This window comes from Capra hircus, chromosome 1 (assembly GCF_001704415.2).
Source record: "Capra hircus breed San Clemente chromosome 1, ASM170441v1, whole genome shotgun sequence".
NCBI lineage: Eukaryota > Metazoa > Chordata > Mammalia > Artiodactyla > Bovidae > Capra > Capra hircus.
The window spans coordinates 72857053-72881961 of NC_030808.1; the positions used below are offsets into that span (position 1 = coordinate 72857053).

The 24909-nt window shown below is 42.7% G+C and overlaps 2 protein-coding genes and 1 long non-coding RNA gene across 7 annotated transcripts in view; 2 read left to right on the forward strand and 1 right to left on the reverse strand.

The window, feature by feature from the left end:
• Positions 1-24909, forward strand: part of ATP13A3 (ATPase 13A3) — a 103765-nt gene that overhangs the window by 70441 nt on the left and 8415 nt on the right. For 2 of the 5 annotated variants that reach the window (XM_018046525.1, XM_018046531.1), the window contains one exon: positions 6133-9561. The exons of 1 other annotated variant lie outside the window; for it this stretch is intronic. In XM_018046525.1, coding sequence (XP_017902014.1) covers positions 6133-6330 — 198 coding nt within the window. In that variant the 3' untranslated portion in view covers positions 6331-9561. Of the gene's footprint in view, positions 1-6132; positions 9562-24909 lie in introns of those variants that run through there. 2 more of the 5 variants (XM_018046528.1, XM_018046533.1) reach the window with 1 other exon arrangement.
• On the reverse strand, positions 11905-13853 carry LOC106502081. The gene is made up of 3 exons (XR_001295650.1): positions 13702-13853; positions 12087-12246; positions 11905-11932 (listed from the first exon to the last, which is right to left on the reverse strand). It is a non-coding gene; the product is annotated as an uncharacterized LOC106502081 (long non-coding RNA).
• GP5 (glycoprotein V platelet) lies at positions 13881-16661 on the forward strand. Its single transcript, XM_013963692.2, has one exon. The coding sequence runs from the start codon at positions 14644-14646 to the stop codon at positions 16261-16263; it is 1620 nt and encodes a 539-aa protein (XP_013819146.2). The 5' UTR covers positions 13881-14643; the 3' UTR covers positions 16264-16661.

Here is a 24909-nt window from a genome sequence, read left to right on the forward strand (position 1 = left end):
GCTGTGTACTCTGCATTGTGTAGGATGTGTAGGATGGTATTCCATTGTGTGTTGCTCAACCTTTCCCTCTGTGCCTGGTATTTCATTTTTTTGTAAAGACATCCTAGAAAATTCATGGCAAGCATTTGTTACAGATGTTTTAGGACTTCAGAAATTTCAAAATCTCTTTTCCATTCCGATCTCTTTCATGTCAGTGTGTGAAGGTCTTGTTCTCAGTGGTAAGAGGTAATTTTCTCATTTCTGTCTGGCTTTAATTTTGTTTCTGGTTTTTATAAAGAGTCCCATTAGAAGCTAAATGAGATGGATGTAAATAAAGTTATGAAATGGAGATTGGTTCTTCATGGATCAGTGTTCAAAAGTCAAAATTTTGAGGAATTATTTCTGATTCCTTGTTAGTTACTGTACCTTAATTTTGGGTTTCCCCAATCTCTCATCGTTCAGAAAAAATTTCAGAGAGAGTGCTCATTTTTATGCAAACCGTGGTTTAGGACTTTTTACTGTGTTTGTGGTAAAAAGGAAAGAGAAACAGAATAAAACCAATTTTTTTGTGTTAGGATGTTGAAATTCTTGACAGAAAATATAGGTTAGTCTTATTTTTTAAACCAGTACCATTGAATCACAGCACTGAGGCAGCTTACTGAGTGCAGAGAATTTAACAACTCCCTCATTTTGCCCATTGCTATTTGTAGGTTCGGTTTATACACATGAGTTCTAAACCTTTCACTCATCTCAAGCCACACAGACTCTTTCCGAATTCAAGAGGATTCCCTGGCATGGGTCACTCACTCATTTTTAGCCTTCTTTTACCTGAGCAGCTGTGTTCTGACCTTTACTGTGGTAATTCATTAGGCTTGGTGCCTAGCATAGTATCACAGGATCACTTTATAAGAGGTCCTATAGAGCACCGTTTCCTCTTCTCATGCTCGATGATGAGTAGGGATAGTTTTGTAATGAAAGTGATGAGTCTGGAATCTGCTTTCGCTTCTTTTTCTCAACGCAGTGTAATACCCAGTTGTCCCCAGTAGTGTGACCAGAGCTGTATTAGAGACTCAAGTCCTGAGAAAGACCGCCTCGGTCCTGGTTACCTCACTGTATTACTTCAGAGGGTTAAGTCTGGGTCATATCATCAGTCCTCATATAAAATGTCTGTACTGTCAAAGCCTTGGCCCAAGAAAACATTTCTGTTGAGTTTTTAGTTTTTCCAAAGAGATCTCCGACAATTAATCTAAACAGGAAATGCAGATTCTGAAGAGGAACTATACCCTGGTTAAGTCAAAAGTGGGTAGCATAAAAGCTCCTTTAAACCATTTGAATTGGAAAGCCCTCCTCACTTTTCAATCAAAATTAAGTGGCAGAAAATTCTATCATTTGTTATATTTGTTTTCTAAAAATTTATAAGTAAGTATGTGTCCTTACTGTATTTAGGAGTGTGTGCCTCTCATGTGAAGCTGTACCTCTGAAGTGCAGCGGCGGGGAGTGAAGGTAGAAGAGTGGTCTAGAGCAGGTGGCTCCAGCAGGCCCACATGTTTACCAGTCCTGAGCATCATTGAGTAGACAAGAATCTTGGCCTTCATTATCTAGGATCATGATTTAAGGAAGCATTTTTAAAATTACTGGCTTTAGTAAAGAGAGTTCTTAGAAACTCAGCACAGAATGCTGTGCTTTCATCTTCTGACACTTGCGTTTGTAGTTCACTCTCACCGTTCGAATTTGTGCCCCTTGGAGACCCATCAGTTAGTCAGATTCCTGTAAGACTCAGCAGAAATAATGACACCACCACCACCACCCCCTCACCCCCCCCCACCCCGCCGCCAGATCCTTCCAGTCTCAAGGTGTTTCTAACTTCGGTTAATACATAAAGAGCATTCAGTCAGCTTGCCGTGGTTATGCAGCTTATGAGAGTGGCAGAGCTGGGAGTTGAAGCCAGGGTTTCCGTTTCAAGAGGAACGCCTTTTCTACTATGCCACACTGCCTCATGTTATGGGGCCATAGAGACGCAAACTGACATAATAATCAAGTGACAAAATGGAGACAAGCAATAGCTTCTGTTTCAGTACCTACTTTTTATGGTAGACACTGGGAGGTATTTTGTATAAATTCTCTCTAATTGTTATAATCACCTAAGAGATTGGGATAGAGAGATTAAAGATACTGCTGTCTTCACAGATGAGGAAATGGTGTTAGAACTGGAATTCAAATTCACCTTTATCTGGGTCCAGGAAAGGCTGCAGAGGCTTGAACATTCTTGAAAAACCAAATAAACTTTTAGGTGTCATTTTATTTAATAGTAGATATTTTAGATATGGGTTTTATTTATTTATTTATTTTTGCCCACTGAACATTCATGCAGCTAACCTAATTTAGATACAGGTAAGGTTTTTATATAATCGTCATTTATTTCCCATGTTTTTTATTGTTAATAAAATATTAATGTTTTTTTCTTATTAACGCTCAGTGGCCTCAGTAAATGTCCATTGAATCAAATTGAATCAAATGGTTAAATAAACCATTTATAAATAATCAAAGTTAAAACTCATATGTAACCAAGTATTTTTTTTCCTACAATGACCTTGAGTGGCCCCAGATATTAATACTTATTCTCTGACCAAAAAGAAAAAGTAAAGGAAAAATGATTGTTGAAATGGCAGTGATTTTCAAGCGAGGACATTCACAAAATGCCTGAGCTCACCCCTTCCTCTGCTGAATGAGAAGTGTTCAGTGGAGGACCCCATCGCCTGTGGCTTACTACTCAACTTTCCCCGTGTTTGAGAGGATCTGTGCTTCATATTCTCTTTTAAAGAAGCGTTCTTGTGTATCTTGTGTCTGATAAACCGAGGCTGCTTAGTGCTGGATGTGAAACTAAAGTCATTAATATCAGGTATTTTGATAATGCCTGAGAATTTGTCCTGATTTTGTTTTCCTTTTAGAGGGAAAAAAATCCAGATGTCAGCCATAGTCTTTATGCCACTTAGGATATTATTCGAGCTTATTTAGATAGAATGCTAATTCTGATTGTCTTTGTTTTATATTCAGGATTGGTATGAAAAAAGACTTATATGCATACCACAGTACCATTGCAACATTTTTCCCATAGCATTGCTTTATATTTTACTTTCTACCCCTGAAAACATTTCCTAAAAGACACTGCTAGGAGTAAGCTGGGATTGGGGTTCTGGAATGAACAGCCTGGACTGGTCTTCTAAAAAGCAGGAGAATTTTAACTTTTTGAAAGTTCTTTGTGGTTTCTCTGCTGGGCTGCAGTAGCTGCTTTCCCTTCTCTCAGGGATACACTTGGTTATTTAACCTTTCCTTTCAGCAGCAAGTCACAGGCTCCTGTTACCGGGGCTCCTGTGTTCTGCTTCAGGGACTTGGCCTTGATGTTTAGGGAGGCCTGGTACGCACTCTTAGCCCTGTGATGCAGCTCTTCTCTCTCCTTGCACAGTGCTTGCCTTTGTCCTCTTGCCACCGTCTTCTCTCCCTTGATTTAGTTCTCATTTTGGCATGCCTGTAGCACCTTTTATTTTCTCTACCAGTGAATTAGATTGTTTGAGGATGTCTGTGGTATGTTTGTGTTTGTAAACTAACAAGTCTATGCTTGCTTATGGTGTATTTTTGTGTATAATCTTTAGGGGAGGTGAGGGTTCAAGAACAAAATATGAATCTAAGGTGGAGGGGGGGGATCCCTAGTGTTCTATGGGACTTAATTTATTATAACAAGTGTATGCTGCTTTTAATAGGGGCATGGGTTTGTTTTTTTTAAAATACACTTTAATGTAAAATGAATACTATTCAGTTGTGATTCTGTTTGCAGTGGAATTTGTTTAAAATGTTATTGCTTGCCTTACTTTACTGGTGGGGAATGATGGATTTAATTTAATTTGTGTGTGTGTGTGTGTGTATCTTACATTTGAATACACCTGACTGTGACTTTCCTTAATTCAGCCTGTTATGCATTGCTTTCAGCCTAGCTGGCTCATCTGGGCAACAGTGCATATATGTTTCTGGTTCCTCTCTCTTCTTTTTTTTAAAGTCACCTTCCTTCACCATTCACCCTTGTCCGTGATCCTTTAACCATGTCATTTGTTGTAAAGTAAAAAGTGACAGCTTTCACATTGATTTAGGAACAGTGATTTTTTTTTTCTGTAGTTAGATTGAAGAATTTGAACAAATCTTGGGGAAAAGATAGGTCCAAGTGGTGAACCATAATTTTAGATTAAATGTTAAGGTATGTCGTGCATATACCTGTATTATTATTCTTTGGATCACCTGAAGAATCCTCTGTCTAGTCTCTTCTATATTCTAAGGCAGATGTTTTCCTGTGGATTTCCTTTAAGGTGATAATAACTGTTTTTAGCTATGATATAGAGGCTACTAGATAAATAATCCTCAAATCTGTATCCCCACTCACCCACCCTACCACGAATTCAATATAGCTTACTTGTGACAGGCCACAGGTTTTGCCTTTAAACTCTTGGTAATGGTGCAGCTTACTGTATTTTGTTGACAGAGTAAACTAGAAGGCCTTTAAAAGCACGTCGTTACGGTATCTGTGTATTTCATGAGGTTGCAAAGAGCAGACAATACTGAGCGGCTTTCACGTCTTCCGTGGTGTCTTATGTTCCTGGTGCTCTGCCGCGTGCCCATCCCCAGTTTTGAAGGAGGAGAGAGTAGTAGGTCCTGGAGACCTACCGAGTAAAAGTATGAAGAAATTTTTAAAAGGTTTTCATTTTAAAGTATTTTTGCTGTTCTCCATTGGCCAATTGAGAAACCTATGTTTCAGGATCTGTGTTACATCGAATTTGTCTTTCTCGATCATGAAGTTATTTTGAGAGTTAACATTAGAATGTCTTTGTCAGTTACATTGTTTCCATTATGTGAGATTACAGGTGATCCTTGAATATGGCAAGGATTAGGGTCGCTGACCCTCCCTTCAGCCAAAAATCTGCCATGATTTATATAATTTATAGAATGCCCAGATAATGGGGTCCCTCCATACCTTCAGATTCACCCAAGCATGGATCATGTGGTATTATACTATTTACTAAAAAAATCCACGTGTAAGTGGACCTGCGCAGGTTCAAACCCATGTTGCTCAAGGGTCATCTTTACTTCAGTTGAGATTACACCTGGTTGTAGCCTGGGTTATATGTTGATGGCAAAACAAAACAACCTAGGGTTTAAATTTTCTTTGTAGAAGAAACAGTCAAAGTAATTTAAGAACTGACTGTTCTTTAGCGATGAATCTAACTACAGATTTCAGTATAGTTCATTTGGTTTTATTTCCAGTTTCAATAAGACAAATTCTGAGGACCTGTATTGAATTTACATTTTTTTGTACAGTAACCAGGAACTCTGCTTTCTTGTTCTCCAAGAACTATCTAAGATCACATTCAGTAAAAACATTAGGATTGATCAGAAGGATTTCTGTGACAGCAGAGCTTTTTATAGTGAAATAATGCTAAGAAATAGTACTTGCTTTATACCTCTGTTTCCAGTTGTGGAGCACCAAGGGGAAACCATCATAAAATAAATTTGTTTTTTTATGTTAGTGAGAATGTAGTTTTAAAAGAAGTTGATGGACATTAAACATGATCTAAGCTCTGATTTTGACCTAACAATATTTAAATAATACTTTGAAAGGTGATACTAACAGTAGCAGTGGTATGTTTACACCGTTTTCTTCCAAAAATGATCAGGTGGTTAAGTTGCTAGAAGCAATAGCACCAAAAGATAGTTTGGGGCTTTCATATAATATTAACAATTTTTTCTCTTTCTGAATAGTTTAAAGTTATTCTCAATACATTAGATGTTTTATGTAATGGAATCATAGCCTCCAGGTATACAAGTTATTTTTAAAATGTGTATTCATACAAGAGGAGATAGGAACATAGAACTAAATAAAATGAAGTAAATTACATAGATAATTTTAAAACTATACTCTTAAAAAAAATAATGTTCCTAATTAATTGAAAGCTGACTTTTTTAAATGTATTTTTTTTTCATGTATTTCTTGTGCTCAGAAGTCATTTCCTCTTATTTTTCTGTGCTGATGAACTATGCTTTAACAAAATTGTTTAAAACAACAGCTCTTAATTTACTGGGTATCCCTTTTTTTTTCGCTTATGTTCTTAGGAGTCACTGGATTGGTGGGGGAAATGCTGCTTGTCTTGGGCCCTGAACTGTAGGAAGAAGATGCCAAAGGCCAAGTACATGTATCTGGCTCAGGAGCTCTTGGTTGACCCGGAATGGCCACCAAAACCTCAAACAACAACAGAAGCTAAAGCTTTAGTAAAGGAGAATGGGTCATGTCAGATCATCACCATAACCTAGCAGTGAATCAGTCTCAGTGTTATTCTAGTAGCAGTACTGAGGAGAGTGTGACTGTAGGACTTTATCTGATCCTGTGCGTCACAATGGCACCCTTTCAGTTTGTCCCCCTTCCAATATAGTATTTGAGAGCTTTTTTTAAAAAAACAGAAACAAAAAGAAATTGGCCTGCCAGTTAAATAATTAATTATCTATAAAGTCCTATACCTTCATTCAGTAACTCTAAATATTATATTTTTAGAACTTGCTTCCTTATTACCCTCAGTAATACTCTATAGGGTAGAGAAGAAAGTTGGTATCTGAAAGGTGTTTAGATATTATTTTCTAAGACTTATTAGTTTATGCCTTTAAATTTATTTTCACAGCCTCCTTTTTAGAAAAAGTCATCATTTATATACAGTCCCTAAATTTGTGATTGATAAATAAAATGGGTATTAATTAGCCTCCAGTGAAAATAGGTAAAAAGCCTGTTTTCATTTGATTTCAGTATTTCTCCCAAAGAAAACTTTGTATACATATACCAGTTCCCTTTGATAGCCTAGAGTTAGGAGTGAGTTTAGGGTGTTGCTTATAGAACAACTCAGGTAATTTCCATTTATGGTTTTTATTTTCTGTACAGACTGCCTGGGTTTTATTTTTCTATCAGCAAGGTGCTTCACTGCCTTCTTGAGATGTCTCTCAAAGCTATTAAGTGCATCTTGGGCTGCGTCTGGTGTCAGTAGTGTAATCTGCTTCAGTTATATGCTTAAATATTTTTCAGTAGGAGGAAAGCTTATTTCTTTTGGCAGTAGATGTAGGTCTATCTTTGTAATATACCTTCATACCTGTTTTCCCCCCCCCCCTCAGGTTTTATATTATTTAAAATGCCTTTTTATTTTCATTTACATCTCTTATTACCTAAAGACATAGGATAATTGTCTTTTGGTTTTTTGTGTTTTAGTTTTGGAGTTAGAATTTTCCCTCTTAAAATTTTAAAGGTTTGATGTAGGTCTCTCCTGTCAATAATGAGGCTTATAAAATGAGCGGCTTTGAATGACTCCTTTTTTTTTCAAACCAGTATGAACCCGGTGAGTTTTTTTTATGCCATTAGGTGGCGCCAGAGGTCAGAGCGTACCTATTTTGGATTGGGTGTTTGCAAATGAACATACTGGGTTGTGGAAATTTCTGGGAGGAAAAAAATGAAGTTTAAAAAAAAAAAAACATTCATTGAGCCAAAAGAAATGTGGAACATGTTTTTCACCTTTCTGTTTTTCCTGGTTAGCGTTTAAATTCTAAACAAAATTAAGGTGATTTAGAAATGTCTTTATAGGTAAGATCCAGAAGTTTGGCAAAGCCTGGAGTTCTGATAAACAGGAAAACTGATACTGCTGTAAAGTAGCTACTAAACTACTAAGACTGTATGATCTTATCCTCTGTTCTTCCTTGACCAGTAGCATGCTTGTGCTTTCTGCTTCTAACTGATCATTATCTTCCTGATACATATTTACCAATTTGCTCACATGTTACCCAGAACCGTAGAACCACGTGGTTCTCATTTTTTATGCTGCAGAGACCTGATGATGTTTGGTAACTGTAGAAAAATGTAAGTTACACTCAGGATCACTGTTACTGCTATGGCCACTGATGATTCTTACAAAAATATAATCGAAGTTTTCCATCAAAAAGTATGATACTATATTAATACACATTAGATGATAAGAACAGTTGTTCCATGAATGATTCTATGAAGCTATGCATCTTAGACCTCTTGAGCTGTGAATTAGCACTTTTTTCTATAGTTACTCTTTTAATCATTTTATAATTTCCACATTCAGTTCACTTTCAATATATATGAGTGTATCCTTTGATTTAAATACTGAAGCGTATAATTAATTGCTAAGTAGCAGCTTAAAATCCAATTATTAGATTGTATTTAACATCCTTAAGAGCATGATCATAAAAGAGCTATATTTTTGACACCCTCCCCCCTTTTTTAACTTTTAGATTTTATAAGGGTTTTATATCACATCTTCCCATATTGTTTTCAGAGGAATGAGGTTTTTAGGTAGGTAGACAGAGCATTTGTAGGAGGTTAGATTTGAATATAGACAAGGTGGGTTGTTCAGGTTGTTATTGGATGGCTTCCAGAATGTAATTTGAAGAATGTCTGTGAGTCCAGGTGTGGGTCCTGCTCAGTGCCATAGATAGAGTCCTCCTCTCTCTGTAGGTCACCATTACATAGTAATTTCGATTCTGAATTTCACATTAAATTATTTGAGTGTATACAGATCTAAATTTTAAAATCTGTACATATATTATTTTGAAGTATTAAGATTAATAAATATTGCTGATTTAAATTTTATTTATGCATATACTTAAAGGACAGAAATGTCCAGAAAAGTAATTGTTAAATAATATGTAACTTTTTAACTTTTTAAATAAATAACAAGATTTTTAATGTGTGTCTCCCTCAGGGTTGTTTAAAGTTTTTTTTTTCCCTCCCTCAAATATAAATAGTGGTAACTATATGTTTTGTAACTTTTAGCACCAACTGCTGTAAAGCGATGCTGCAAATAATGCTTGAATAAAAAGTGGCTAAGCCAACAATAAAATAAAAACTTTTTATATTAGTTTTGTAATCCCTACATTGGAAAGCTTTCCAAATTCTACTTGCATTTAAATAAAACTGTTGCAGTTTTTACTATTTATTTTGTTTCCCATGTTTAAGAAAATAACTGCACAGTTTCAAAGGCATGGAAAATTATATCAGCGTTTATGTACTCTGTTCCCAAAATGGCTATGAATCCAGTGTCCAGAGAAGAGCAGAATTCCAGCTTTAGAAAACATTCTAAGATTTCACGCATGCAGTTTTGACATATCTGAAAATAGACTTTTGTATATTTGTGGTGGGAGGTGGTTGGGAACTTTTAACAAAATGTTAATTTTTGTACAGTCTGTGGGCATTTACACATATTTTTAATGCATTAAGATTTGGTAATTATGTGCACATTAAATTAATAGTTACTTTCTGTTATGATTTGTGAATTCCCTAAGACTTTGGATTTTTTTAAGTAACTTTATATCAGAAATGATACTGCATCTTTATATTTTTAAAATTGTATTGCTGCTCAAGAATGGTACCCTGATGTCAAAAAGGCATACATTCAAATTGTACATTCAGCACTGTAAATAACCTTATGAATTTTTTTTTGATTGAAGCTGGTCACAATAAAGATTTAAATGAATGATATAACATTTCTTTTTTTCTGTGTCTTTATATACATCTGTTTGCTCTTCAGTTACGTGAATACTGCCCACTCTGGATTTATTTTCCTGCTTAATATTTCCCCCGTTTCTTTAACTTCGAATTTTTCAAGAAAACAGTGCAGCTTTCCACATGTCACATGTCTGTGACCAGTCCCTGGTAACCCATCAGTCAGATGCATTGTAGAACCAAATGTTAGTATCAGGAGATCTGAGGGAAATGGTGAAATAGAAGACTGGGGACTCAGAATTTATTAATAGTTAGGAAGATCAAACTAAAAGCTGATGCCACGTAAGCCATGGTAAGCTTGAGGTGAAGTGGCACCCATGGATGTGAAAAGAGCACTCCATGGAGTGGGAAACCTTGGAACTAACTACTGACCACAGGAATCCCAGAGAGGGCAGGATGCACCTGGCCTTCTGTTTGGGTAGGAGGGCTTTCCTTGTATCATAGCTTCTGCAGGAGCTGTGTGTTTGCTGTGAGCCAGGTGGATGGTTGCCTGGTGTAAGACTTAGTTTGAGCCCAGGTTCCTTCCATTCATTGTGGGTTGATCCTGTCCCTTGCACCACAGCCTGCTGGTGGTGGTACAGTTGTGCTTGTCTCTCCATCCTCTTCCCCCTCCATCAATTCCAGGTGTATACTGCAGGAGAGGACAGAGGGAGTCCTGGGAGTTTGAATGAGATTGTCCCCATGCCAAGTTGGGGTTGTGGTTACTCTCCAAGCACAGAGAGATCCCCGCTGTGCCCTGGCCTTGGAATCTTACCCCCCCCCCCCCATTGGAGGAAGAAAAGCATATCATTCCGGTGGACAACCTGCTTTTGAATGGCCAAACCGTGTAAGCCAGGGTTCTGTGACTTTGATCCAGAAGCTGCCACTTAGGACAGCAGGTTCCTGACTTGTTTCATGGATTCAAAATCCAAAGGACTGGAAACACTGGTGGTGTCATTACTTCAGTGCTCAAAGTCCTCAGTAGCTCATCAGTTTGTTCATTGAATGAACTCAGTGTTCCTCCACTGTCTGCAACTTCTGTGCCCAGTGTTCCCTCCTTGGGTGATTATAATGTCCTCTCTTCAAAATAAAACTTGGAGGTAATTCTTGGAAATCTTCCTGGGGAAATAGGCCAAGGAAGCTTCTCCTGAGTTTGACCCGAAGTTGTACTTTGATCCACAGCACCTCCTCCAGGGCTGGCTCCCGGCATTTGATGGGCAAGGGGGCCTTTCACTTGGTGTGGTCGTGTATGTGCACGGCAGACCTCCTGTTGGGGAGCTGGTTCGGGCTCTGGAGTTGCTTCCCTTGATTTGAGTGGGAAGACGGGCCTCCTGCAACACCTGGGATAGGCAGTGGCTTTCCCTGTGGTTTAGGACTATATGCCTTAGAAGGTAATTTCAGTCAGCTTAGCATTTAATGGGCTTTGCCTGCATTTGGCTACATCAAAGCCTAAATAGATTTCAGTTACTTTTCTGTTAAACCTGCCAGTGTCGGTTTGGGAGACTTTTTTTCCCAACCAGGATAAAAGAAAGACCATTTCTGCAGTACCACTCTTCAATAATTCCAGAAGTTAATGTTTATTCTTTTGCAGTTCCGCCACTGGCTTTTCCCAGTATTTTTAAATAACTATGTTCTTTCCTTTTTTTCTTAAATAATGCCATTTTCCCTTCCAAATTATATTTGCATTAAAAAAATTTTAAGTGACATTAAGCACATTTGATAAAATTGCAACCTCACAGGTATGTAAGGAAGTCGCCTTTTCCCTAGTTTCTCTCAAAGGGGGAATACTAAAGTTTCTTGTGTGTATTCTAGAAAAAACATATATGCTCATGTTTTAAAAAATCCTACACCTTTGTGTAGAACCCCATGTTATATGCTACACAGCCCTTTTTTTATGTCATTCAGTGTATTTTAGAAAGTTACATCAGTAGTTGCAGCTCAAATCCGTTCTTCTCAAAGTCTGCAAGGCATCCTATTGGATGGATGTACTATAAATGACTACTTCCCTATTGATGACCATTTAGGCTTTTTTTTTTTCCTATTCAGTTCAGTTCAGTCACTCAGTCGTGTCCGACTCTTTGCAACCCCAATGAATCGCAGCACACCAGGCCTCCCTGTCCATCATCAACTCCCATCCAAACTCATGTCCATCGAGTCGGTGATGCCATCCAGCCATCTCATCCTCTGTTGTCCCCTTCTCTCCTCCTGCCCCCAATTCCTCCTAGCATCAGGGTCTTTTCCAGTGAATCAACTTTTCACATGAGGTGGCCAAAGTATTGGAGTTTCAGCTTCAGCATCAGTCCTTCCAATGAACACCCAGGACTGATCTCCTTTAGAATGGACTGGTTGGATCTCCTTTTTTCTATTACAACCCTGCAAATAAATGTTTGTGTAGATGTCTTAATGAGCATTTCCATAGTATGTATTTTTAGTAATAGAACTATTGGACAAAGAATATGTATATTTAAAATTTGGCTGATACAATTAAATTTTCCTCCCCAAAGTTTGCTACTATTTATATTCCCACCAGTGTATGAGAATGTCTACTTCTTCATACTGGATAAAACGCTGGATATTTTCAGGCTTTATATTTCAGTGTGGTGTTGGCACAGGGATTATCAAATAGCTCAGAACACAGACCACACATTCATCCAATGGTGATCTGTGACAGCGCTGACATTGTAGTTCTGAGGGAAGAAAGGATATATATGTAGAACAACTGATCTATTAGAAAATAAATTGTACTTACATCATACACAAAAATCAATTCTAGATGGAAGAAAGACCTAAATGCAAAGGACAATATTCTAAAATGTAGTTATTATAGGAGAAGTTTTTTGGTTTGTGAGGAAAGGAATTATTTTGATAGACAACAAAAAAGATATCATAAATATTAATAACTGCCTATATTAAGACTTCTGTTCAGTAAAAGCCAGAAAGGAGGTGAAAAGGCAAAGCACATATTAGATGAAGATATCTGCAACAAACACTTACAATCCACAAAGGATTAATATCCAGAACACATAAGGAATGTCTACAATTCAGTTTTTAAAAGACATTTTTCCATGTAGAAAAATGGTCAGAAGAACCCAAATTTCTCAGAAGATTGGCCCTTAAAAATGTGAAAAATGCTCAAGTTCGTCGTTCAGTAGGAAAATGAAAAACTAAAACCACACTGAGACAACTCTTTCATATGAATGGCAAAAATTAAAAACAATTTCAAGGCATGGGTAGAGATGAAGTATAGGACCTGTTATACATGGTAGGTGACAACATATATTGGTACAACTACTTTGCAGAGCAGTTGGACATTCCTATGTTCAGTTGAACATGTGGACACCCTCAACCCAGCAAGGCCATTAGGGAACATACTTGAAAATACTTTTAAAAAAGTGAGTGGAGCACTTGAGAATGTCCTTAGCCTTATTATTCTTAAAAGGGGCAGAGGGGAACCTGAGTAGAATTGTAGTGAAGTAGCAGATAAAGGAAGGTCCCGAGGAAGTGTAGACCAACCAGGGATATATGGCTGCTGCAGTGATCCTTCTGTGTGACACTAGACATGCATCAGCAGGTCATACTGTGCCATTTATGAAGAAACTGCACCCCTCCTGCTCATCTTTCAGCTTTGGCAGCAGGACTTGGGTTACATACAGTCTCTTTCAAAGTTTGAAGATAGCTGTCATTTATTTGTCATTAAAAAACCAGAATATGCCCTCTGCGATAGGGCTCTTGCCATGACTTTTGTTCTGGGAAAGTCTTTATCTTCAGGATGCAAAGATACTCCTCTCTTCCTTTGGAAAGTGCCTGCTCACATGCAAAGCTCTAAACCATTCAGTTGCTTTGGGGTGCAGCACCATTTCAGGTAAGGCCAAATATTCTAAAAATTAAGTGTGGGTAAGTGGAGGGCTTGGCTAATCTGTACAAATAACAAGTAAAATTTAGTACAAGATGCGGTTTATTTGAAATTACACGTGGGAAACATTGTTTTGGCAGATTAGTATTACTGTGTGTATTTCATGGACAATTCAGTGCCTTGAGTACTAATTTTTAAGTAAGCATCTTAGAACTAATAGTTCCTTATTTATGGCACAATCAGAAATACTGTCAAATTCTAGCTCTGGGACCCTGGTTAAGTTACTTACCCTTTCTGTGCCTTCAGTTGCATCAGCCTTTAATTACGGATAACCCAACTCACATGGCTCAGACTGCAGTGAGTCCACCTGCAAAGCGGGAGATCTGTGTTGGATCCCTGGGTCAGGAAGATCCCCTGGAGAAGGGACCGGCTATCCACTCCAGTATTCTTGCCGGGAGAATTCCATGCACAGAGGAGCCTCCTGCTATGGTCCTTGGGGTCCCAAAGAGTCAGACATGACTGAGTTGCTTTCACTTTCACAGGGTTACTGTAAGGAGTATATGCATTAATTAAATACAGTGCTGAGAGCAGTGTGTGACATAAAGTGATGAAGTACTGTTAACCTACTTGTCTCAGTGTGGCTGAGACTTCATTATTTTGAGCTGGTCCTGTGTTAGTGGAGTAAGAAGGCACTGCAGATACAGCGTGATAGTGATTAAAAGAATCAGGCAGTGGTTGCTGCTATTTTAACAGACTTTGCTGTTCCCTTCAGGGCTGTAGGTCATAGGCACCCCTGGCTAAATTATAAATAATTTTTAAAAAAATTTAAGGTGAATCCAAAAAATTAATAATAATAAAATCAAGAGCAGGGTTATTTTCACAACGGGCACTGCTCTGTGATACCTCCAAGCTTGATTGTGAGAAAGATTATTTTAGTTCTTGCTATGTAAAGATTTAAAGGTATTACCTTTTTCATAGCTTGCAAATGCTTTAATTTTACCGATTTGAATTAAGAGCGGAAAATCAGTGAATCAAGAGGACAAGACCTTGGAGTGTAAAATGAATGTCTTTTCACCACCCAGGAAAATCAGCACTGCTAAGAGGGAGACGTAGTGTGGATCCGGGTAACATTTAAAGTCAGTGATAATCCGGGTGAAAGGATCATGCAGGATTACGAGCGTTTGCCCTTTCGCTTGTAGCCCACAGATCTGCCGCGGACGCCGTTTCAGACATGCTGAGGAGCGCTCTGCTGTGCGCAGCGCTCTGGCTCCTGCGCGCGCAGCCCTTCCCCTGCCCACCCACCTGTAGGTGCGCCTTCCGCGACGCCGCGCAGTGCTCGCGCGGCACGGTGGCCGGCATCGCCGCGCTCGGCCTGCCCACCAACCTCACGCACATCTTGCTTTTCCAAATGGGCCGCGGCACCTTGCAGAACAACAGCTTCAGTGGCATGACCGTCCTGCAGCGCCTGTTGCTGTCCGACAGCCACGTTTCCGCCATTGCCCCGGGCACGTTCAACGACCTGATAAAACTTAAAACCCTGAGGTTATCGCGCAACAAGATCACTCACCTCCCAGGCGCACTGTTGGATAACCTGGTGCTCCTGGAACAGTTGTTTCTGGACGGCAATGAACTAAAGATCCTTGACAAAAACCTGTTTCAGAAACTGGTTCACCTGCAGGAGCTCTTTCTGAACCAAAACCAACTCGCTTTCCTGCCTGCTAGCCTCTTCACACACCTGGGGAACCTGAAATTGTTGGATTTATCGGGAAACAATTTGACCCACCTGCCCGAGGGGTTGTTTGGGGCCCAGGTTAAGCTTGAGAAGCTTCTGCTCCACTCAAACCGGCTGGTCTCTCTGGGGTCGGGGCTGTTGGACAGCCTGCGGGCCCTGACGGAGCTGCAGCTCCACACCAATCACCTCCGTTCCATCGTCCCCGGCGCCTTCGACCAGCTGCGAAGCCTGAGCTCCTTGACCCTTTCCGGAAACAGCCTCGAGTTCCTGCCCTCCGCCCTCTTTCTTCATTCTCACAATCTGACCTTCCTGACCCTGTCTGAGAACCCGCTGGAGGAACTCCCCAAGGTGCTCTTCGGGGAGATAGGCGGCCTGCGGGAGCTGAGGCTGAAAGGCACCCAGCTGCGCACCCTGCCCGCCGCCGCCTTCTGCAACCTCACTGGCCTGCGCATCCTGGAGGTGTCGCTGAGCCCGGGGCTGAGCGCGCTCCCGGAGGACGCCTTCCGAGGCCTCGGCGAGCTGCAGGTGCTCGCCGTGAACTCCACAGGCCTGGCCTCCCTCCCCGCCGGCCTGCTCCGCGGCCTCGGCCGGCTGCGCCACGTGTCGCTGCGCAGCAATCGGCTGCGCGCCTTACCCAGCGCTCTCTTCCGCAACCTCAGCAGCCTGGAGGAGGTCCAGCTCGACCACAACCAGCTAGAGATCCTGCGGGGCGACGCGTTTGAGGCTCTGCCCCGGCTGGCGGAGGTCCTGCTGGGACACAATCCCTGGCGCTGCGACTGTGGCCTGGGGCCGTTCCTGGCGTGGCTGCGGCGGCACGCGGGCCTCGTGGGTCGAGCCGAGCCCCCGCGGTGTCACGGGCCCGGGCCGCACGGCGGCCGACTGCTCTGGACCCTGCAGGCCGGCGACCTCGTCTGCCCGCGCTCCGAGTCATGGATCCGGCCAGTGGTTGAGGGCCAAAGTCAGGACCATAGCCTGTTCTGGGGTCTTTATTTTCTGCTTTTAGCCGCTCAGGCTCTAATTACCGGGATCATAGTGTTTGCGATGATTAAACTCGGCAGGCTCTTTCGGAAATTAATCACAGAGTTCTGGTTTGAGGCGATGAGAAAACCTTGCAATTAATTAAAACGTGACCGGAGCATTGGCAGACGCGGCTCCGGGGAGAGCTCAGATCCGCTGACGCTATCTTCCTCTTCCTTCTTCCTCCTCTGCCATCTCCTTCCCTCCTTCTCTTCTCCCTGTTCAGTGACACCTCTCCCTCTGAGCCCCCGTACCATTTACAGTGGTAAACCGTGACTGTCTGTTGTGCCTGTCTCCCTATCCACAGTGTGCTCCTGGCAGCGCGGACTGCGACGGCCCCTCCCTGTGCCCACAGTCGAGGGTGGCTGGGTGGGTGGGGCGACAAAGGCGGTCTCTGCACTGTGAACTGAGGGTGGGTGCAAAGGAGACAGCCAACTGCAGCCTCCCTCCTGCACCTGGTAGATGTCTGGCAAATGTTTGCAAAATGAATAAATAGAATGCGTGGGATCCGGCGATGGTGGGTTTTCCTAGGGGAGAAGATGGGTTGCTCTCTTTCCCTTTATCTGAAAAACAGAACTCTTTCACAGTTCTTTTCCTCCCATTTTTTTCTCACTTTACGTATGTCTGACCTGTGGGATTTGGGGGAGAGAGCTGAACTCCATCCACGCAAGAGTATGGATAGGCTTGCGTGACTGATGATGGGCTGAGAGAGAGACAACCCAGCCCTCCCTCCAGGAGCTCGGTACCCAGCGCGGTGCGGGCTGAGTGCCTAGGAGCTGGAGAAGGGCGGGTGGGACCGGGGTTGGGGGAGGAGCGGGGACGTTCCAAGGGCTCTCAGCGTGCTGCTGGGGGATGCTGTTGATCCTGACTGTCGCCGGCTGCTGCGTGCCCGCGGAGCCCTGCTCTGCTTGTTCACGTGATCTGTGAGTTCCTGCTGGAGTCCTACAAGGGTGAAGTCTGTCATTTCGACACTGGGTTGGTTTTCATTTCCTGGAACTAAAGGCTACCTCATTTCACAAGCATGTACGGGACACCTGACAGTGACAGGTGTTCATGCATGTAATGATGAGCTTGGGTTCTAATTTATTATGCTCGGATCACATTCTCATTTATTCCAATTGAAGGCAGTAAAACCCTCCTTTCTTTAATTGGGTGTCTGCTTGGGAGACCCAGTGGTTAAAGCATGGGCTGGAGAAGAGTCAGAAACTGGTGGGTTGGGATCCCAGCTCCACCTACTAACTGCATAGGTTTGTGGGCAACACCCCTGAAATCTCCAAGCCTTGGTTTCCTCATCCCTGGAAAGGGATAAATTGTACCTGCCTCTTAGAGTTGTAAGAACTAAAGACAAGCTTCTGATGACTTAGCCCAGTGCCCTGCATACAGTAAATGCTCAATAAATGGTAGCTCTTATTATTAAAGGGCAAGCAATTATTACTGCTGTCACAATTTTAAAAGAGCTTTGAGCTGGTCTTTTTTCTTCTTCTTTTTTCCTCTGTTGTATTTAAAGGTGAGACCAAACATCCTGGAATGAGTGATTACATTCAAGTTAGTCTGTCTTCACTTGTGAGTGGTCTCAGCCCTGTGTGGTCAGGCTCCGTGCTCAGGCTCCAGACAAATAGATCCTCCAACAACAACCATTGGATATGGAGCAGAAGAGCTGGGGCTTCCTGGCATTTGTAGGTGCACTTCATTTTCAAGATCAAGTTCTGATGTCTCCTCCTGGTGAAGTCTTCCTGGCTGCCCTGGCAGACTAAAAGTGTCCCCTTCTGTGTGCCCCCCTCTCAGGCTGTCAGGCATTGGGCATGCTCCCCACTCCATCTAGCCCACTCACCTTGCACTCTAGGGGAATATGTGTATGTGTGTGTGTGTGTGTGCCTCCTTATTTATTTCCACTCCTCCACACTTTGAAACTACCTACAGCATAAAACTCAGACTTTTTTTTTTTTTTTGATGGACTATGGACTCTAGTCCTAACCGCCATGCTTTCTTACAAGGATGAAATAGTCCAGGCCAATGCATATGGGGCTTGATAGATGTTGGCTATTCAGAGAAGGCAATGGCACCCCACTCCAGTACTCTTGCCTGGAAAATCCCATGGACAGAGGAGCCTGGTGGGCTGCAGTCCATGAGGTCGCTAAGAGTCGGACACGACTGAGCGACTTCACTTTCACTTTCATGCATTGGAGAAGGAAATGGCAACCCACTCCAGTGTTCTTGCCTGGAGAATCCCAGGGACAGGGGAGCCTGGTGGGCTGCCGTCGATGGGGCTGAACAGAGTTGGACATGACTGAAGCGACTTAACAGCAGCAGCAGCAGAAGTTGGCTATTACTATGATTTGCTCTCTTAGAACACAGCATGTTCTAGCGCATCTCAATGCCTTTGCCCACATGTGTTTATTCAGCAAATGTTTATTGACTACCTCCTCTGTACCAGGCACTCTTCTAAGCGAAAGGATAAATAAGCAAATAAAAATAGCAAATAAAACAAAATGTTTACATTTTGGTGTCCCCTTCAACTAAAACATCTCTCCCAAACTCCTGGTCATTATCTTCAAACATTCAGAAACGTGTGGAGAACGTCTTTGGACACCTTAACCAGCTGTGTCAAATCATTATACTTTGCTTTATTTGCTTAGATATCTTTTTAACCAAATAAAATGCAACAGATAAATTTGAAGCTCCTGTCTCTGTCTTGCCCCTGTTCTCGTTCCTTTCCTTAGAGGTAACTGCATTAATAAATTGAATCTTTCACATCCCTAGGTGTCTTTTTATACTCTTACTACATGTGCCCACAACTCTCTAAGCAAGTGGAACCCTTGGCCTATTTTCAAGGTTGTCTATAAATGCTACTTTGCATATAGTATTAAAATTTTTTCCTGGGCTCACATTTTTGAGATTTATCCACATGAAGTATTTGGCTCTAGTTCATTTTAATAGCTACATAATAGTGAATGAATATACCACAACTTATCTGTTCTCTTGTTGATGAACATTCACTCCTAGAGTTTTTTTTCTTTTCTTTTTATGCCCCGTTACTCTACAATTTCACCAACTCTTGATAACATCAAAATTTTAAATTTCTGTCAATCTGAAAAGTATGGAATGATATAGCTATTTTATATTTCCCTGATAACTAGTGAAATTGAACTTATCTTTAAATGTTTATTGAGTGTTTAGATCCTTCTTTGAATTATCTGTGCATATACATCAACCAATGCATGATGGGACATTTCATCTTTTCATTATTACTAATTTGTAAGAACTCTCTACATATCCTGGACACTAATGTTCTGTAAATTATATTCTTTGCAAGTATCTTTTTTCACTATCTGACTTTCTTAAAAAAGACTTTTATTTGTCTGGCTGTTTCGGGTCTGTGTTGCTGTGTGAGCTTTTCCCGAGTAGCAGAGGTCAGGGGTTATTTTTGTTGTGGTGCTCCGGCTGCTCATTGCAGTGGCTTCTCGTCGTGGAGCATGGGCCCTAGAGCACAGATTCAATAATTGTGGCGTATGGGCTTAGTTCATCCACGGCAGGTGGGATCTTCCTGGACCAGGGGTCAAACCTGTGTCTTCTCCACTGGCAGGTGGATTCTTTACCACCGAGCCACCACGACTGAAGCAATTTAGCACTCATGGACTTTTGTTTTATGGATGCAGTCTCTTGGATTTCTCTTAGGATACTAGAATTTAAAATTTTATAGTTTTTAAAAAACTTTTTATTTTATATTGGTGTATAGCCAATTGACAAACAATGTTGTAATAGTTTCAGGTAAATGGTGAAGTGACTCAGACATACATATACGTGTGTTCATTCCCCCAAACTCCCCCTCCCATCCAGGCTGCCACATGAGCAGAGTTCCACGTGTACAGTAGGTCCTTGTTGGTTATCCAAAATTTTGAGGTTTTAAAGGCTTCCTTTCTGAGCTGTATCTGTTTTCTCTGGGATTTGTTGCTGTTGTTTGCTTCCCATAAGTGCTTGGTTATTGGCTCATACTTGAAAAGTGAGGCAATAAAAATCACTGACTCTGAGAGCTTTGTGCACATGGGCGAGCTTTATGTTAAGGGTTCTGGAGTAGCAGGCTGAGTATTACCCTGGGGATCTCAACAGGCCAGAATATTTGTGGAGGGTTGTTTTCTCTGGCACAGTGTAATTTTAAAAACTAATTTGTTTGTTTTCCTAGAGACGGAAGCAGAGGCAACTGTCCCATATAGTAGCTTTCAAACAGCCCCCTGGATTTTAATCCCAAATCTCACACCCACCTGTCCTGCACTGAGTGAGTGAGTGAGTGAAAGTCACTCAGTCGTGTCTGACTCTTTGTGACCCCCATGGAATTCTCCAGGCCAGAATACTGGAGTGGGTAGCTTTTCCCTTCTCCGGGGGATCTTCCCAACCCAGGGTTTGAACCCAGGTCTCCTTCATTGCACGAGAATTCCTTACCAACTGAGCTATCGGGGAAGCCTGAAAACTGTCCTGCATTGTTCCCGGTATAATCAATTTTCAAACTCCTCTGGAGCTCTGTTAAGGAAATGCGATTGCTCTGCTCAGCTACCTTCAACTGTTCTGTTCCATAAATATGCTGAAATCTCTAGTCCATTGGTAATCTTTTTCCATTCCCTGTGATGTAGTGGGTTTATCATTTCAGTTCCTTTGCTGCTATCTAAGTGGGGTCCCTGCAGGGAGAGGAGATAAATGCGGACAATCAATTTGCATGTTTAACTGCAAGTCCATCCATTTATTTTCTCCAAGTTTCTAATCCCCTCTCCCCTCAGCGTGTTGTAATTGGCTTCTCTTTCTGAAACGACTGCAAGTTGGACTTTGAATCCCTGCTGACATTGCGATTGACCAAGTCAGTTTTGGGAGAAGTCACCCTGGGCTTCCCAGCTTTTAAAAATCATCATTACTACCAGGGCGTGCCGAAGGCAGGGAGATTCCAGGACTCACTGCCCAGTCATTGCACACACCCTCATTAGGCATCTGGAATGTTACAAGATGATTTCCTCACCATCATAAAGAGACAAGCATTAATTGATTTCAGTGGCTGGATCCGGAGTACCGGGAGCCTGAAATGCCCCCGGGGCGGAACAATAAACAGCCCCTCCCCAGTGACACTCTTCCTCCATCCCCTTCCACCTCTCTGTTGATGCTTCCAGGTGCTTCTTGACTTTTATTACCCCAGCACAGATATTGATATTTTCAAGTCCACTGCTTGGGAGGGTTCTGTGTTCTAGCATCTGCCGCATCCAACCAAGCTTTATTAAACATCTAATACATGCTTAGTACCATGAAATCAATTTTCCTAACCCTCAAACTGCCCTGAGAGGCAGTTGTTATTATCCCACTTTATTGATGAGAAAACTGAGGTCCAGAGTGGAGCAGTAATGTACCTAAGGTTATGACTGGCTGAGCTGTCTGTGAGCTCTAGTCTCCTGGCTTCTGGCCTAGACTATTCCAAGCCCCCAGTGCTTCTCCTGGTATGGACAGGTCACCTGCTCAACCCAGGACATGATGAATATGGGAGGCAAGCACCAGGAGGACATTCTTTTGTGGTTGTAGACATCCTGACCTAGGAGTTCTAGTCCCTTAAGCCTACTGGGGGCTCCCTGAGAGCTGAGAGTCATTCGGGGGGCTTTGGTTGCTGAGAAGGAGGAAAGAAGAGAGATACAGAGAGAAGAATAGGGAAGAAAAAAGAGTGGGAGAGAGGTGGTTGAGAGGAGAAGGAAACAAGAGAAAGGAAGTAGAAATCTAAGTGCACACCATTCTGACGGTGGCTGGAAGGGTGGCCTCGACCCAACAGTCACCGTCAAGAGCCCGCGGGAGGCACTGTTGTGCCGTGGGAGTGGCAGAGGGTTGGTCTCAGCTGTGGGTCTCAGCAACGCCACTGACTGACTTCCCCCATCCTCTTGGGGGTATTATCAGAGTCAAAGAAAGGGAGTTCCCTAACAGTCCACTGGTTAAAGCATCACTGCAGGGTGAGCAGTTTTGATCCCTGGTCGGGAAACTATGATCCCACATGTCACATGCAGCCAAAAAAAAAAAAAAAAAAAATTGAGTCTAAGATGATCATGGGTGTAAAAGTGCATTGTAAACCAGAGTTCTGTTCAGCAGGGAGTGGTCTCCTTGTTGTCAGCACACCATGAGGGCAGAGTGGTTTTTGATCCACAGCCTCCACATCTCAGAGCATAACCCAAAACAGTCCAGCTCAACACAAAGAAGACCCAGGATTGAAAAACATCACAGAGGATGCAAAGGGACAACAGGGACACAAGCCTTTCCCATGGTCCTGGCCTCCCTCCACAGGCCCTGCAGCCCAGAGCTCCCACATTCCCCTTGACCACCATCACGGGGGCTGCCAGCCTGAACCCCAGTCGAACCCCAGAGAGCTGGGGGCTGTCTCTGCCTTGACAGAAGGCAGAAAGCTGGGCCTCCTTCCTGGCTCCAAAGCCCTAGCAATTCAGATCCTCAGTGCCATCAAAAGAGAAACAGATAATGTCAGTATTTCTGTGTTTTTGCCACCTTCAAACTCAAGGTCAAAGTCAGCCTGAGTTTAAATTCTTTTCAGCTAATTTGTAGGGCAGAGGTAGAGGAGAGGACTGCAGTGAAACCCTGAGGCCCACCCAGCTTTGGGAATGCTAGTGTTCTAATGAGTTACTGGCTTCCTGTCTCCAGCACTGGCAGCACAGGCGTGTTCTTTACCACTAGCACCACCTGGGAAGCCCCTGCATACAGCTACAATGCCTTAAAGAGTCTATTCCCACAAGCAATTAGTTATTCCCTGTGGAACATAATGGCCGAAACAATGGCCACCAAAGATGTCTGGGTTTTAATCCTCAAACCTATGAAAGTATAAATAGTTTACCTTACAAGGCAAAAGGGGGTTTTGCAGAAATGATTAGGTTTAGGATCTTGAGTTGAGAAGATTATCCAGGTGAACCCAATCACAAGGGTTCTCATATGTGAAGGGAGGCAGAAGCTGGAGAAAGACCTGAAGATGTGACGACAGTGCTATTGGCTTTGAAGATGGAGACAGGGGGCCATGAGTCAAGGAGTGCAGGCAGCCTATAGCAGCTGGAAAAGGCAAGGATGCTGATCCTCTCCTGATACCTCCTGAAGGAGCCCAACCCAGCTGACACCTTGAGCTTAGGCCAGGGAGACACATGTTGGGTTGGTGGTCATTCATTCTTACAGCAATAGGAAACTAACTTTTTCCATTTCCATGCCTCGATCACAGCATCTAGCAATGTTTACTGTGATTCTACATGTGCGGATCTCCTTAACTGGGCTCCTTGGAATAAAAGCTGTATATTAAGTAGCCTTCTGCCATGGTGCTCCTGGGTCTAATAGGTGCTCTCCTAAATGAATATTCTTACCTAATTTGAACTCCAGAATCAGACCTGACAGAGGTCAGCTGCCACACAGATGTCCTGCCTTTTAAAGAATTAAATATTCTTCCTTTTAAGGTTTTGGAAAATCAGGATTTACCACGCATGTAATTATGAGCACAGGTTCACATAACTGTTCTCTGAGAAATGGTGACCTTTGTTTGTGTGTCTCTGAAGCTTAGAGAAGAGATGGCAGGAAGGAGAAGGGGCCTGTGGATAAGCTGCCTCCTTAGGTCTCTAGGAGGGTGATTTGAGATGTTGGCCTTCACCTTGAATGTTATGTGGAACCAAGATTAGTAATTAATCTAGTGGAGGCAGGGTAGTAGAAAATGATTAGGGCGAAGGGTGGGAGGGGGAGCTGGTGAAAGACTGGAACCCAGGGATATGGAAACTGGTTGAGAAGCAGGGGTGTTTAGTCTGGAAAGGAGAGGATTTGGGGGGCTGATCTCTGAGTTTAGGGCTTCCTAGGTGGCACTCATGGTAAAGAATCCACTTGCCAATGGAGGAGACATAAGAGACTGGGGTTCAATCCCTGGGTCGGGAAGATCCCCGGAGGAGGGAATGGCAAGCCACTCTAGTATTCTTGCCCAGAGAATCCCATGGACAGAGGAGCCTGGTGGGGTAAAGTCCACGGGGTCGCAAAGAATTGGACATCACTGAGCACACATACATCACTGTGTTTAACCAGTTCGGGGTTGCTATGGGGAAGGGAGAGGAACTTGTTCCATGGGGTCCCAAGGGACAGAACAAGGACCACTTGGCAGGGAATACATGGTGGGTGGTGGGGGAGACGCTTGGCCCAAGGATTGGAGTGGCCATCATGTGGGGGCATGAGCTGTCTCTGTGAGCTGCTCAAGCTGCAGCTGAGCCACCCGGTGACGGAAGGAATTCCAGTGTTTGATGGAGACAGGTGTGAGGCTGGACCATGCCCTTTAAGATCCTTCTCCCTCACACGGCCTGTGATTACTCTACCTTGCCCCAGGTTGACCTGGGCAAATACAGGTGTAACCCACTGCCCAGACTCTGGCCTCCGGAGATACTGGCCATGGCCTTGTTGAGCTGCTTTGAACAAAAAGAAAGAGCAATTTGCTGACACTGTGTTGGTGCCTAATGCCCTGGGGTCAGTCACGTCCTCAGACATAAAGCCTGCTGTCCCAACAGCAGATTTTTGCAGCTTACTCTTTTCAGGGAGGAGGCCTGTCACTGGCCAGCAGGGCCTCCCAGGAGTTTATATTCCAGATTGCTTTGGAAAAGCTCAGCCCTAGGTTCCCACAGTCCTTCGAGGGCTGGCCCCTGGCCAAAGTGTGTGTTAGCTCTTCTCCTCACTTCCTGTGCCCTTCCTCTAGACACCCACTCCCCCAGCTCCTCC